The 13,789-nt window shown below is 40.8% G+C and overlaps 1 protein-coding gene across 1 annotated transcript in view; it reads right to left on the bottom strand.

Annotated features, from left to right (window-relative positions):
* The window catches only part of DZIP1 (DAZ interacting zinc finger protein 1), a 49,521-nt gene that overhangs the window by 2,229 nt on the left and 33,503 nt on the right, over nt 1-13,789 (bottom strand). Inside the window, exons 14-20 of the mRNA XM_068984501.1 lie at nt 10,383-10,525; nt 7,316-7,478; nt 6,896-7,025; nt 6,250-6,303; nt 3,761-3,957; nt 2,087-2,217; nt 833-1,010 (exon numbers count right to left, since the gene is read on the bottom strand). Of these exons, the coding sequence (XP_068840602.1) occupies nt 833-1,010; nt 2,087-2,217; nt 3,761-3,957; nt 6,250-6,303; nt 6,896-7,025; nt 7,316-7,478; nt 10,383-10,525 (996 nt within the window). The remainder of the gene's footprint in view (nt 1-832; nt 1,011-2,086; nt 2,218-3,760; nt 3,958-6,249; nt 6,304-6,895; nt 7,026-7,315; nt 7,479-10,382; nt 10,526-13,789) is intronic.

Genomic DNA, 13,789 nt, shown 5'->3' on the forward strand with positions numbered 1-13,789 from the left:
GCTCCAAGAAGAATCTTCCTTGGAAGAAAATAACAATATTTAACACGTAGACAGATGAATACAGGAAGACAGTTAGGAAAAAAGTGGCCTCATTTAGGTATGTATCAGAAATGTAAATTTCTAGGAGGCATTTCGGAGAAGGCAAAGGCACCCCACTCCAGTACTCTTGCCTGGAAAATCCCATGGATGGAGGAACCTGGTAGGCTGCAGTCCATAGGGTCGCTAAGAGTCGGACACGACTGAGCGACTTCACTTTCACTTTTCACTTTCATAAATTGGAGGAGGAAATGGCAACTCCCTCCAGTGTTCTTGCCTGGAGAATCCCAGGGACAGGGGACCCTGATGGGCTGCCGTCTATGGGGTAGCACAGTCAGACATGACTGAAGCGACTTAGCAGCAGCAGCAGTAGCAGGAGGCATTTACATGAAGAGTATTTGTAGGGGCACTTTCAAAAATAGATGTTTAAAATTTTTAAAGATAAAAGATTAGACACTGAAATTAAAACTTAGAAAATTAGTAAACAGATACTAAATCAGTAAGTTGTTCACATTTAGTCCTTATTAAAATAATGTTTTTTAAGTCACTCAGTTGTGTCTAATGTTTTTGTGACCCCACGGACTGTAGCCTGCCAGGCTCCTCTGTCCATGGGATTTCCCAGGAGAAAATACTGGAGTGGGTTGCTATTTCCTTCTCCAGGGGATCTTTCTGACACAGGGATCAAACCCACATCTCCTGCTTGGCAGGCAGATTCTTTTCCGCTGAGCCACCAGGGAAGCCCATTAGGGTAGTCTGGTATTTATAAAGGCTTCCGGTAGACACCAAAGCTGCGAACCTTCTCCCTTTGGTCCTTTCGGGTTAGCTGCACCCCAGGCATTTGGCACTTGAGTAGAATTTGACTCATTCTTCACAGGTGGAGGAGGTTCCTTCTGTTCTCTCCCAGCTTTTCTCCCTATAGATCTGTCTTCCTCTAAGGATGATATGTCCCAGTCATCATCGTCCACATCTGTACACTAAAAAAAAAAAAGCGGAGAATGATGAATGTTCCCTAAAGAAACCATGTGTGTTAGAGCCCCTCAAACAGACTGAGCCACTGACGCTAAATGGTAAGAAGTTGGGAGCCTCAGAGGGTCTCTCATCTGGTCATCTCCGAGGGCGATGAAATGGGTTTGGAAATCTGTGCTTCGAAAGCAGAGGGAACCACCTCTTTTTGTCTGTTGCCGTGGAAATGTATGTTTCCTACGAAGCAATCGTGAATTTAGAAAATTCCAGAAACTATGTTATAAAGTCAAGTCAGGATGCTCCCCAAGGAGCATGGGAAGGACTGTGTCTCCCGTGCACTTTCTAAGGAAGACACAGTGGCTCTTGACTGATGTGACTTTTTGTCATTTTGGGCTTGTGTAACACAAATGGCACTAACTTATGAAAGTAGTAGGACAGAATGCTCTGGATTCCACAGATGAGCAGAGGAAGAATTAAATCTAGTGTAAGTGAAAAATTAAAGAAACAGCAACTACTACTGGAAGACCCAGTCAACAAAGAGAAGCCCACCCAGGTCTCCATCCACAGGAGCACTTCCGGGGCCTGGTGCCAGACCTTGGAGTGTGTCCGAAGTCTCAAGCAGGAGAGCTCGGCTTTGTCCTCCGCTCGGGTCACAGTCTCTAAAGCATGTCTTACGGACTCCAGCTGCCAAGTGGGGATAAACTCTGAAAAGTCCCTATTTCACTTCCAGGTCATGTCTTGGTAGCAAAAAGATTCCTGGACTCAGATCTGAAAGTCCAGATTCTGTTCAGTCACATGTTTCTGTGAACAAACTACCTAATATCTGCCAGTGTCAAATAATACACGTGACGGGATTCTGAAAACCTGTAAAACCTGATAAGCATAGGATGTATTATTACCAGTTATCCTCTCAGTATCTTTGATTCCCTATGGAAATGCAATACTGAAAACAAGATAAATTAAAAATCTCAACCTCTACTATACTAATAATTGTATTTGTTTTACATTTCACTACAAAATACAATTATTATGATATAGTCATTGAAAGATGAATTTGTGTATGTTTAACAAGTAAAAGTGACTTCACCTTTAGATCTTCCTTTAGTTCTTTTTTGATGAACGTGTCAGCAACATTAATTCCACCAACTGGCTTATTCATATTTCTGTGATTTGAAACCGTCTTTTCAACTTTTCCAGTTAATGTTTTAATGGAGGTTCCTATAGGACCCATAGAAAACAAGTAACGTTTAAAAAATTAAATCTTCAGTTCCAAAATAATCTTACAATGTGAGAGAGACTGTGTGTCAGTCGCTCAGTTGTGTCCGACTCTGTGTGACCCCAAGAACTGTAGCCTGCCAGGCTCCTCCATGGAATCCATGGGATTTTCCAGGCAAGAATACTGAAGTGGGTTGCCATTTCCTTCTCCACAGAGAGTCCAAGCATCACAGATAATGCCTTTTAAAAAATCATGATCTTCTAGACTAGAAGAATAACATTTTTATTTTAAATCAAAAAAAGGATGTCACTCAGACTCATGATCAGAAACTTTAATTCCAGTCAGGCAGCCTGTGTGAATGGATATTCATATGGTATTTTCAAAAGCAATTTTAAAAGTTATATTTTACATATTATAAAAATACATGGTATATACAAATTCTATACAATAAACGAATTACATCTGATATGTTTACATATCAATTTAAAATATACAATTTTTAAGTTGCATTAAACAGAGTTTCTTTCTTTTTTTTTTTAAATGACACTTTTGCCTCTTCTCCTTGGCAAATTATCAGCAATCACCAACTTGGACCTCATGTTCCTTTAGAATTGCCCCATTTTCAAGAGGCAACATGGTGTGTTAGAACAGTTATTCTCAAAGACACACAGTATTAGGGATTGAATTGTGTCCCAAATGTGTATGTTGACATCCTTACCCCCATTACCTTGGAAGGTGACCTTACTTGGAGACAGGACCTTTAAAGAGGTAATTAGGTTAAGGTGAGGTCATTAAGGAGGACCCTAATCTGACACAACTGGTGTCGCTGGACAAGAGTGGGAAATTTGGACACAGAGGCACCCGCAGAGAAAGTCAATGTGATGAGACATAGGGAGGAGACAGCCATCTACATGCCAAGGACAGAGACTCAGGGCAGGTCCTCTCCTCCTAGCTCTCAGAAGAAACCAACCTTGCCACCTTGATTGTGGTCTTCCAGCTCCTATGCGACATTCTGTGGTTTAAGCCACACAGTGTGTGTACTTCATTACAGCAGCCCTTGTGTTTGTTACTAATATATCCAGACACCCCCAACCCCTTTCTCTCCTTCCACCTGAACATCAACTACTTGCTAAGCCCCTTCCATTTTTCCTCAGGCATCAACAACTTTTTGATTAACCCCATACTCTCTTTCCTGGTGGCTCAGATTGTAAAGAATCTGCCTGCAATGCAAGAGACCCGAGTTGGATCCCTGGGTTGGGAAGATCCCCTTGAGAAGCCAGTGACTACTCACTCCAGTATTCTTGCCTGGATAATTTCAAGGACAGAGGAGCCTGGGAGCCTACAATCCAGGGGGTCACAAAGAGTCAAACACGACTGAGGGACTAGCACCTTCATTTTACTTTCACATCGTTTCCTCGAGAACTTTCTCAGCTCAGATGCCCAGTATGGAGAGCTGAGAACCACTGTCCACAGAAGCACTGTGGTTGAGAACCATTGTCCGAAAATCAAAATTTCCAGATGGATTTTCAGTAAAGGAAAGCTTACCTGTGGGCTTGGGGGAAATATCAGAGTCCTCAATTTCACTTCCCTCGGTCCAGTCAGTGTCGCTTTTGACGACAGCGCTCCTTCCAAAACTACTCTTGTTGCTTTTAGACGACAGCACAGGAAGTACATCTGGGGAAGTGAACGCCTGGATGAGGTCGTCAGCATCCAGCTCCTCCTCGGAACTGAAGGGAGGAGTCCTAAACAAATCAAAGCCCAAACAGGGGGCGCTGTTTCCGTGTTTCAGGATTTACAGACAATACGGAGAAGGCGATGACACCCCACTCCGGTACTCTTGCCTGGGAAATCCCATGGACGGAGGAGCCTGGTGGGCTGCAGTCTATGGGGTCGCAAAGAGTCGGACACGACTGAGCAACTTCACTTTCACTTTTCACTTTCATTCACTGGAGAAGGAAATGGCAACCCACTCCAGTGTTCTTGCCTGGAGAATCCCAGGGACGGGGGGAGCCTGGTGGGCTGCCGTCTATGGGGTCGCCCAGAGTCAGACACCACTAACGTGACTTAGCAGCAGCAGCAGCATGCCCCTTAAAGAGGGTGGAACTTTCTCAAGAGAGCTTAACAAACGCCCGCGTGGCCACAGAACAAGATGGCGGCCAGGCCGAGGACTTACTATGCAAAAGGCGGAATGGTCATTTCAAATTTCCATCTGCCAACCACATGCCACATGGCCTAGACACCAAAGTGGACTGAAGTTAGGACATTACTCCTCTAAACTCAAATTTTGTATTTTTTTAATATTAGTTTTTACACACCTAAGAAACATATTTTATAGTGGAAAAAAATATTTCTGGGATAAAACTATGCTGTCTTTTAAAATAGTGTCATTTGCAAAGAGTCCACAGGACTGAGGACACACACAGGCATGCATGCATTACTAACGAAGATCATGGCATCCGGTCCCATCACTTCATGGGAAATAGACGGGGAAACAGTGGAAACAGTGTCAGACTTTATTTTGGGGGGCTCCAAAATCACCGCAGACGGTGATTGCAGCCATGAAATTAAAAGACACTTACTCCTTGGAAGAAAAGTTATGACCAACCTAGATAGCATATTCAAAAGCAGGGACATTACTTTGCCAACTAAGGTCAGTCTAGTCAAGGCTATGGTTTTTCCTGTGGTCATGTATGGATGTGAGAGTTGGACTGTGTAGAAGGCTGAGCACCGAAGAATTGATGCTTTTGAACTGTGGTGTTGGAGAAGACTCTTGAGAGTCCCTTGGACTGCAAGGAGATCCAACCAGTCCATTCTGAAGGAGATCAACCCTGGGATTTCTTTGGAGGGAATGATGCTGAAGCTGAAACTCCAGTACTTTGGCCACCTCATGCGAAGAGTTGACTCACTGGACTCATTGGAAAAGACTCTGATGCTGGGAGGGATTGGGGGCAGTAGGAGAAGGGGACAACCGAGGATGGGATGGCTGGATGGCATCACGGACTCGATGGACATGAGTCTGAGTGAACTCCGGGAGATGGTGATGGACAGGGAGGCCTGGCGTGCTGCAATTCATGGGGTCGCAAAGAGTCGGACAAGACTGAGCAACTGAACTGAACTGAACTGAACCAAGTACTTTTATATGAATACACACACTCATTTGTAATATCATGTAAATCATCACCCCATTTTAAAGTGAAACAAATTCAGAGGAGTATCCATTCATTTAAAAAATATTCACTGAGTACCTAAATTCCACACAATGTTCAGTTACACTACATCCCATGAAATAAAGCTCTTCCCATGAGATTATTACATGATAAGTGCTTCTGAAGGGTGAGTTATCATTTACAGTATCTTTATTATATTTATTCTCTCTACTATGGAATTCAATTATCATAAAATTAGTTTTAGTCATAATTAATAACAATGATATACCTACAACTTATTGAGTACCCGCAAGTGCCAAGCACTGAGGCCAAGTCCTTTTCATATGTTCTCATTTTAATTTGTAGAACTATCCTGTGAAAGAGGAAGCATCATCCCATCTTACAGATAGAAAAACTAAGGCTTAAAACAGGTAATCAACTGAATCAGTGTCACACGGTTAAGGAACGACTGAGATAGGGTTCTCAGTATCCTAAGCAAGCCTAAAAGAGTAAGGTCTAAGGCCGTTAACAACTTCTGCAGGAAGCTGGAACACTAAAATTCTATCCAGATACACCATCATGGATCCAGCCACTAAAAAGCAACATCACGCAATCATCATGCTTATCGAAAATTACTAAACTAGGCAGGGGTGGGGGTGGGGAATAACAAACATGACTCAGGTGTGGTCCCACTTGTTAATGGAGGCCACAAGTGATACTGACTTAGGATAAAGAAATGAAGGTGTAACAAAGGAATCACAGATTAAATATGATATGGAATAATTATGGTTCTAGTGAACCACAATGAACATACTAATTTACAGCAAAAGGAATGTTCAGTGAAAAGAACTTTTAAAAACCACCTTTCCCTGCTCCCTCAGTACTCACACAATAGTGGAAGACCTCCTGGGAAAATGATCTTCTGTGGCATTTTTCTTAACTCTAAAAGCAAGAGAAAAATATTTCCAGCATGAGCAAATCATGTAATTTAAAATAGAGTTCTATGGAACTGGTGATTTTTGCTTTATCAGAGGGTAAGCACTTATGAATCTTCCTGAACTGAGAGAAGGGTAGGCATTCCAAGTGTGATTCTCTGTTGGGTCACACAATGCTGTGGGCTGAATGCTTGTGGCCCCCTAATATTCCTGCATTGAAGCCCTAGCCCTCAGTGTGATGGTATCTGGAGATGGGGTGATTTGGTTTAGATGAGGTCATGAGGATGGGGCCCACGCTGAAAGGAATTAGTGCCCCCGTAAGTAAAGGAAGAGAGACCAAGGGTCTCTTGTTCTCTGGCTCTCTTGTTCTCCTTGGCATATGAGGACACAGTAAGAAGCTGGCCATCTGTGAGTCCTGGGAGAGAAGCCTCCCAGAACCTGACTATGTTGGCTAGCACCCTGATCTCAGACTTCCACCCTCCAGAAGTGTTAGAAAATATATTTCTGTTGTTTAAGCCACCCAGTCAATGGTATTCTGTTATAGCATCCCAAGTTGAGACAAATATTAAAAAAAAAAAATTAGAGTTGAAAATACTCACTTTGGAACAGATGTTCTATCAGAAAAAACAGGTCTTTGTCTAATCAGCTGTCTGCTTTTGGGAGGAAGGTGTATTGCTTTGGGTAATTCTCCAGTTGAAAGGGTGTCCATTTGAGAAGCACCATACCTGTCTGGAATAGTAGTGTCATTTGTGAGTCTCCACTGCATGAAAAGCAGAAGAAAATGCTATAATACTGTCTACATTGGCACTGAAACAAACAAGCCCATCTCAAGGGTCTAGAGTCCATACTACAGGAGGTTTTTAATTGTAAAAATACAATCTAAAATGCAACATTTAATGGTTCAAACAGTAACAGAGTTGCCGATTAAGTGCCAAGGTTTGTGAACCATATAAAATCATGAAATGGTTGCTCTATCAATATTTCCGCAGACATGAAATGGCAGTGGGTGACAGTCTTACCTGTGGACAGCAGTGTTCTCTCTTCAATTTTACAGCTGACCTGATGTTCAAGGAATTCTCGAATTTGCTGAATGTTAGGTATTTGTCTTTCTCGCTCATGTCTTGTTGATTCCACAGTTCTTAGCACTCTATTCAAGTGATCACTTGGAATACCACGTATATCCTGAAGGAACAAAACATTAAGTTAATCAATTATCCTTTGATGTTTTTCATTTCATGGATGTTTATCTGCATTAACCATGCCAATCTTTCGTCCTTACTGCTATATGTAAGATGGGGATATATAATACATGGTCCCAGCCCCAAAAGGAGCTCAAGGTGCAACGGGACACATAAGAAGTATGTAAGATTATACATGGTTGGTTAGGAATACTGTGCATTTGGGATCAGGACTGAATGCATGGAAGGCATGTGAGTGACTGATTATGACTGATTAACCAACAATGCAAGATGTGTGATAAACAATGAATCCACAAGGGCTGGAGGAATTCAGAGATTCAGGCCATCAGAGGCCTCAGTGGCCCAAGAAGGCTTAAGGTGGAGGCTGGGCTGTGCCCTGAAGGATGGGTAGATGAAACAAGAAAAAAGAAGGGTGGGAGCAGATGGGGGCACCTTGTGGGGAAGGCAGGCAATGAGGCAGTGACAGTCAAGGCGTCCAGGGGTTAATGCTACAGAGGAACAGGTGAGGAGAACAGAAAAGGAGACTGATGCCACAGTGAAAAACTTCAAGGCTAGTTACGCCACAGGTAAGAAGAAAAGCATCAGACTTTCAATTATGAAAATGCCATAATTTAAGAGGTGATTTGAGAAAATTCTTCAGGATTTGAAAGGTTCTAAGAAAACCAGTTAAAAAGTGATTTATTCATGTATTCGATATCAGTGTCACACACAAACACTCCCATCTCCTCCCTCACCTTTCCCTCAGTCTTCCTCATTCCAGGAAGTGGCCCCCACCACCCATCCAGCTGCCCAGGGCAGAAATCTCCATCATCAGATCGACTGCCACCTCCAAGCAGTTTCTCTGACCTCAATTATTCAATCCCTTCTACTTTTCCTTCATTTCACATCCTATAATCATTATGGATCTACCACCTGTTTGTGTGAGCAGGAGTTCAGCGCCTGTCTTCCTATACCCTGATGCTGGATGCAAAGACACAATTCTGTACAAATGTCAGTTCTTCCTAAATAATACACGACATTTAAAGCAATTCCAATCAGAATCCCAGCAGGGATTATTTTGGAACTGCAGCAGCTGTTTCTAAAGTTCACTGGAAAACAAAATACGAAAGAACTGCCAAGAAATTTTTGAAATAAGACTAATAAAAAGGCATGGCCTGTAACAGATACTAAAATACAGGACAAAGTGACTAAAATTAAACCAGTATGGTGTTAGCAAACAAATGCCAAAAAATTGAAAGGGTAAAATTATTGAACGTCCAAAAATAAATCCAAATGTATGTAAAGATGTCCTTTATGATAAAACTGCTTTTTCAAACAAAGAAAGGGTGGGTTATTCAACAAAAGATATTGAAACAACTAGTCCAACTGGAAATAAGTTTAGATCTCCAACTCAGTGCTCCCAAACTTAATTGTTAAAGCCCAGATAGACAAAAAAGTAAACAAAAACCTATACATTCTATTTTTAAAAAGGGTGTTTTTATACTCATAGGATAAAAGTAAATGTCCCAAATGAAACATATAACCCCAAAACCATACGCAGCTGCAACAGGAGCTCTCACACACTCATAGGGATATTGTCAATGTTTATACTTTGCAAAGTTATTTGGCTACACCTACTAAAACTAAACATGTATAGTCTTAGAAATTTCAATTCTAGATATACATCCAAGAGAAAGGAATGTCCATGTCCACCAAAAGACAGTACAAGAATGTAAAGCCAAAAAGCCCCAAACTGGAAATCCAAATGGCCCTCAACAGGAGAACAGATAAAATGTAGTGTATTTATACAACACAATGTTACAGTACAAACTACTGTGAAATGAAATAATATGAATGAATCTTAAAGAAAAAATCATAAGCAAAACAAATGACACAAATACTACATGGTGTAGGATTCCACTCATATGAGGTTTAAGAACAAATGAAACTAAATCTGAATAGCCACTGCCTCTGGTTGGGGAGTACGGAGCAATATCGACTTAGGAAAGCCAAACAGAGTCTGCTAGGATATTGGAAATGATGGATTTCTTAACCTGGATGGTAGTTACAGATCATGCACACACACCCCACATACATACAAATCTGTAAATTCACATCTTTGTATACACACATACATTCAGATACACACAAATGTATGCACATGTGTAGATACACATATATACATGTATGCATACAGATTCATGCACCTATGCACACATGAACACACAATATATACACACAGATCAACATACACAAACACAGCATGTGCATCTGCACACATAAACATGCATGCATGCATGTACACAATGCACACATGTCCATGTGCACACAACTGCATAAACCACCCACACAGGTATGCATACTTTTGCATTGCACATTCACACATGCACATGTAATATGTATACTCATACGCAGAAACAGGAATATATAAATTCAAGTTGTTCAATTCAGGTTTTGTATTTTATGTATGCAACCATTCAATCTGGCAACACCATGAAATATAATTCATTCACCCATTCATTTAATAAGTGCTGCTGATTTTGTAATAGACATAGGTTGGAGCTAATTAGAATGTAAGCAGCTCCGCAACTGCCTAGAGGCAAATCCTGGCTCCTTCATCACTAACGTGTGACCTGCATCAGTGACTTCACCTCTGCAAAATGCAGATGAACTGACTTACCTCAGAGATCAATCTCTACATTTAAATAAGTTAACACTGGGAAAGCTCTCTGAAAGGTGTCAGGCTCACGGTGAATGCCAGCAAAGTGTTTAATGAATCATGTTACATTAGGCTCTGGTCTCCAAATGTAACAGAACTGACATGCTACCTCCTCTTCTCTGATCATTAATTATTTAGAAAACAAAATAAAACTAAACCAGTAAATATTTCCAAAGTGAGTGAACTTACTGCATTAATTCCCAAGGTTTCCAGTTTCTCCACCAAACTCTGCTCCAAGACGGTTCTTATTTCCTTAGTGAGGGAAGGGTTATTCTTCAAAGTTTTCCTTATATGTATCTTGTTGTCATTTAATTTCTGTTCATTTTCTCTTCCTAAAATAAGGTTTTTATAATGTGTAAAAAGGAATTAAACAAATGTATCAAACCTCTAAGCAGAAAATGGCAAAATACAACTTCTAAACAGCAAGCAAGCATTTATAATGTTTTCAAGTCTTTGACTATTTCAGTCATTCAGCATAATATATAATCCTTAAGTATTATAGCTTTTAAAATTATCTTAAGCCTGCTTCAAAACTTCAGGATCTTCAAAGACTTTTTCTTGATTACTCAACCAAATTATAGCCAGATAAGTAATGTGAGAAATAAGTCTCTAGAGATATTTAAAAGTTTAACATTTTATCCTAAAATTATTTTTACTGCTTCCTAAAGAAATCATCTCTCCTAAATCCAGTTAGAATTCAGGTTTCATCTAGTGAAGAAAAAGCCTTATTTCTTTTAAATAATTAAGTTTTATGTAATAAATTTAGTGGATGTTAAGTTCACATAAAATTTCAAAATGTAAAGATTATGATCTCTCTCAAAATACTTACCAAAATGTAAAAGAAATTAACAAAAGTCTTGAGAAAAGTATATTTTGCTTAAAACAACCTAAAGTTTGAAGCAAAAAATAACAGGACAGAGTCTCTTAATGTGTCCTTCCTTATTCCTTTTATTTCCTTCTAGAAAAAAATGTCTAGTTTAAGAAGGTTTGGAGAAAGGGGCAGGACTATATGACCTTGAACAACCGAGTGCTTGTGTCAAAGGAAAATGAAGGCTTAGGAGACAGCCTCAGTGCTGGGCAGTTCAGACCCTTAGTGAACACCATAGGCAGATCTGGAGAAGGTGATGATGGTACTATTGTCACTTTGAAGCCTGTTCTCCTAACAAAAGCATTTCACCCAAAGAAAGTGGCACCAAATTCCACTGCCCAGGTCTGGGGCTGCAGGTCCCCACAGAGACTCCGCTCTTTCAAGGTCTCACTGGCCTCAGCAGATGGGATTTCTAGGTTCCCATGGCACGTGGATTTGCAGAATATCTTAACAACATGCCTTTTGGTTAAGATGCTTTCTAAACACTAGTTCAATTCCAACAGTAAAGAATATTTCTGTCCATTGTTAACAAATTTCAGGCAAAATTAGCCACATTATTGTTGGTCCATTAAGTAGGAGGGAAAAACCTGCATGATGATGCTTTTCTACACTTTGCTACCATGGCTCGCTAAATCAAAATTATGAAATTTTATATGAGTCTATATGGATAAAAGTCAGATGTAATCTTAAATTTTATATTCTCAGCATTTATGCTGCTGTTTTCCCAATATTCTGAAACTACAAAAAAAAAAAAAAAGAACTTCTGCCCTAGGAACTGAGTCCATCAAAACCTAGAGGGCTTAGCTGCAGACATGGCTGCCGCTGACTTTGGCTGCTGGTTGGCCATCAAGTCTGCAACTGTCCAGGGCTGAAAGCAAAAAGAAGTACCAAGAGACAGCCTGGAAGTCATAGAGCTACTATTGAAATAGATGCACCTCCTGTCTCAGGTAGGCAGAGATAATTCTTTGGCCAGCATCTCAGATACAAAAAAACAACACAGAAGCACAGTCTGAAGAGAGGCTCCGGGACATGGGGCCACAAGCAGGGGTCAAGCGACACCCGGAACAGACTGGCCACAGTCTAGAAGAGTTGCAAGGCCGTTGATAGAGGTAACTCAATTCATTTGCTGGCTGGTCCAAGTTCACCTTCAGCCCTGACGACAAGTTCATTTTGATGCCTAAGTTCTCCCGAATGATGGAAGATTTCCCTCTGTCCTTAAATTCCTTCATAAGTGGGTGCTCACTTTGGAAAGTCATTTGTGAATAATTAGAAAAACTTTTATACAAAGAAGTCTTATGAGCCTGGGGCTGGCAAGACAGAAGAGAGAGAAAGAAGGTAGAATAGATAGGAAAAGATAATAAAGATAAACCTTTTCTGTAAAGGTGAAATGAATGACTTGAAAGACGATGAGAACTGAAGATTTTAGGTAAAGCACATATTGTTTCACCAAGATCAAGACAAACTATTCTAGAAATCTGCATTTCCTCTAATTAAAAAACATAAAGCATGCCCAAGCAGATGGCCAGGCTAACGCATAATAGCCCATACATGTAATCAGTTATATCAGACTCATTAACACACCATACCATTCATGGTAAGCAAATAATTGTAGTGCAAAGCAAGCAGTTAAACAAAACAAAAAGCAATACACAACAGAATTTCTGAGTTGGAAGCGACTTGATTGTCTAGTACTCAATTTCCTCATTATTCACAGGACTCTAAAACCAGAGAGGTAGAGAATTCCCCAAAGGCCACCCAGCCAGTCCTGCAAAGGCTGGACCTGTTTGCCTTCTTCCATCACTTTGTCATTTGCATTAAACCATGGAAAACAGAAAACCTGGACGTTAGTCCCAGCCACTGTCACTAATTAAACTCAATGACCTGGAGCAAGCTCCTAATCCCCTTGTGTTCCAGGTTTCTGAAAAATAAAATAACTCCTGAGATCCCTCCTGGCCCTCACATTCTACCATCCAACGGAAGTGAGATCAAGTCTGCCTCAAAGGATGAGTTAATTCTTGGTAAAAAGCTGTAGTGTTTTTGCAAATCACTGCCAAAATTCAGCTGCACAGGCATTTGTCTGCAAATGTTAGTACAAGCAGAGGAATTTATTGATGGCAATTAGTCTGCTGCTAGCCGGCTGGCTCCACGGAGGCACTAGAAAGATGCAGTCACTGGTTTCTATAACAGTGCGCTGGGACTTGGTTGATCCCAGTGGTCCTCAGCACTCACCCATCTCCACCAGAGCTGTGTCTGAACACATGGTGGGTGGCAAAGGTGAGTTTCCCAACTCGGCTCCCTAAATGTGGCAACAGCCAATGATGGTGTTTGCCATCAGCAACGCAAACCTTACATTGTCTGAAGTAGAAGGCAGAATGTGCAGCGGGTGAAACCTAGAACTGAAATGGTGATGATGGACAAACCAGGAGTCCTCTCGGAACCTAGCTGACTCATTTTAAACAGTACGAGCTATGTAATTGGAGACACTAGTTTCAAAATTTTGGACCCTATCTATGAACCTCCTGACATTTTCATTGGAATTCTTCCAAGAATAAGGGATCTTGTGTTCTGGACATCATTAAATGATACTTATGAAAAAGCAAGCACGTTACATGCAAGTAAAATGAGAAAAAATATCATGCAGATGTTACAGATATGCTTGATTTAGTCCCTTCTCAATCCTATACAAAAAAAAAAAAAATTGGGACAAGTCTAGAGAACACAGAAGTTA

Source organism: Capricornis sumatraensis, chromosome 12 (assembly GCF_032405125.1).
Source record: "Capricornis sumatraensis isolate serow.1 chromosome 12, serow.2, whole genome shotgun sequence".
In the NCBI taxonomy this organism is placed as follows: Eukaryota; Metazoa; Chordata; class Mammalia; order Artiodactyla; family Bovidae; genus Capricornis; species Capricornis sumatraensis.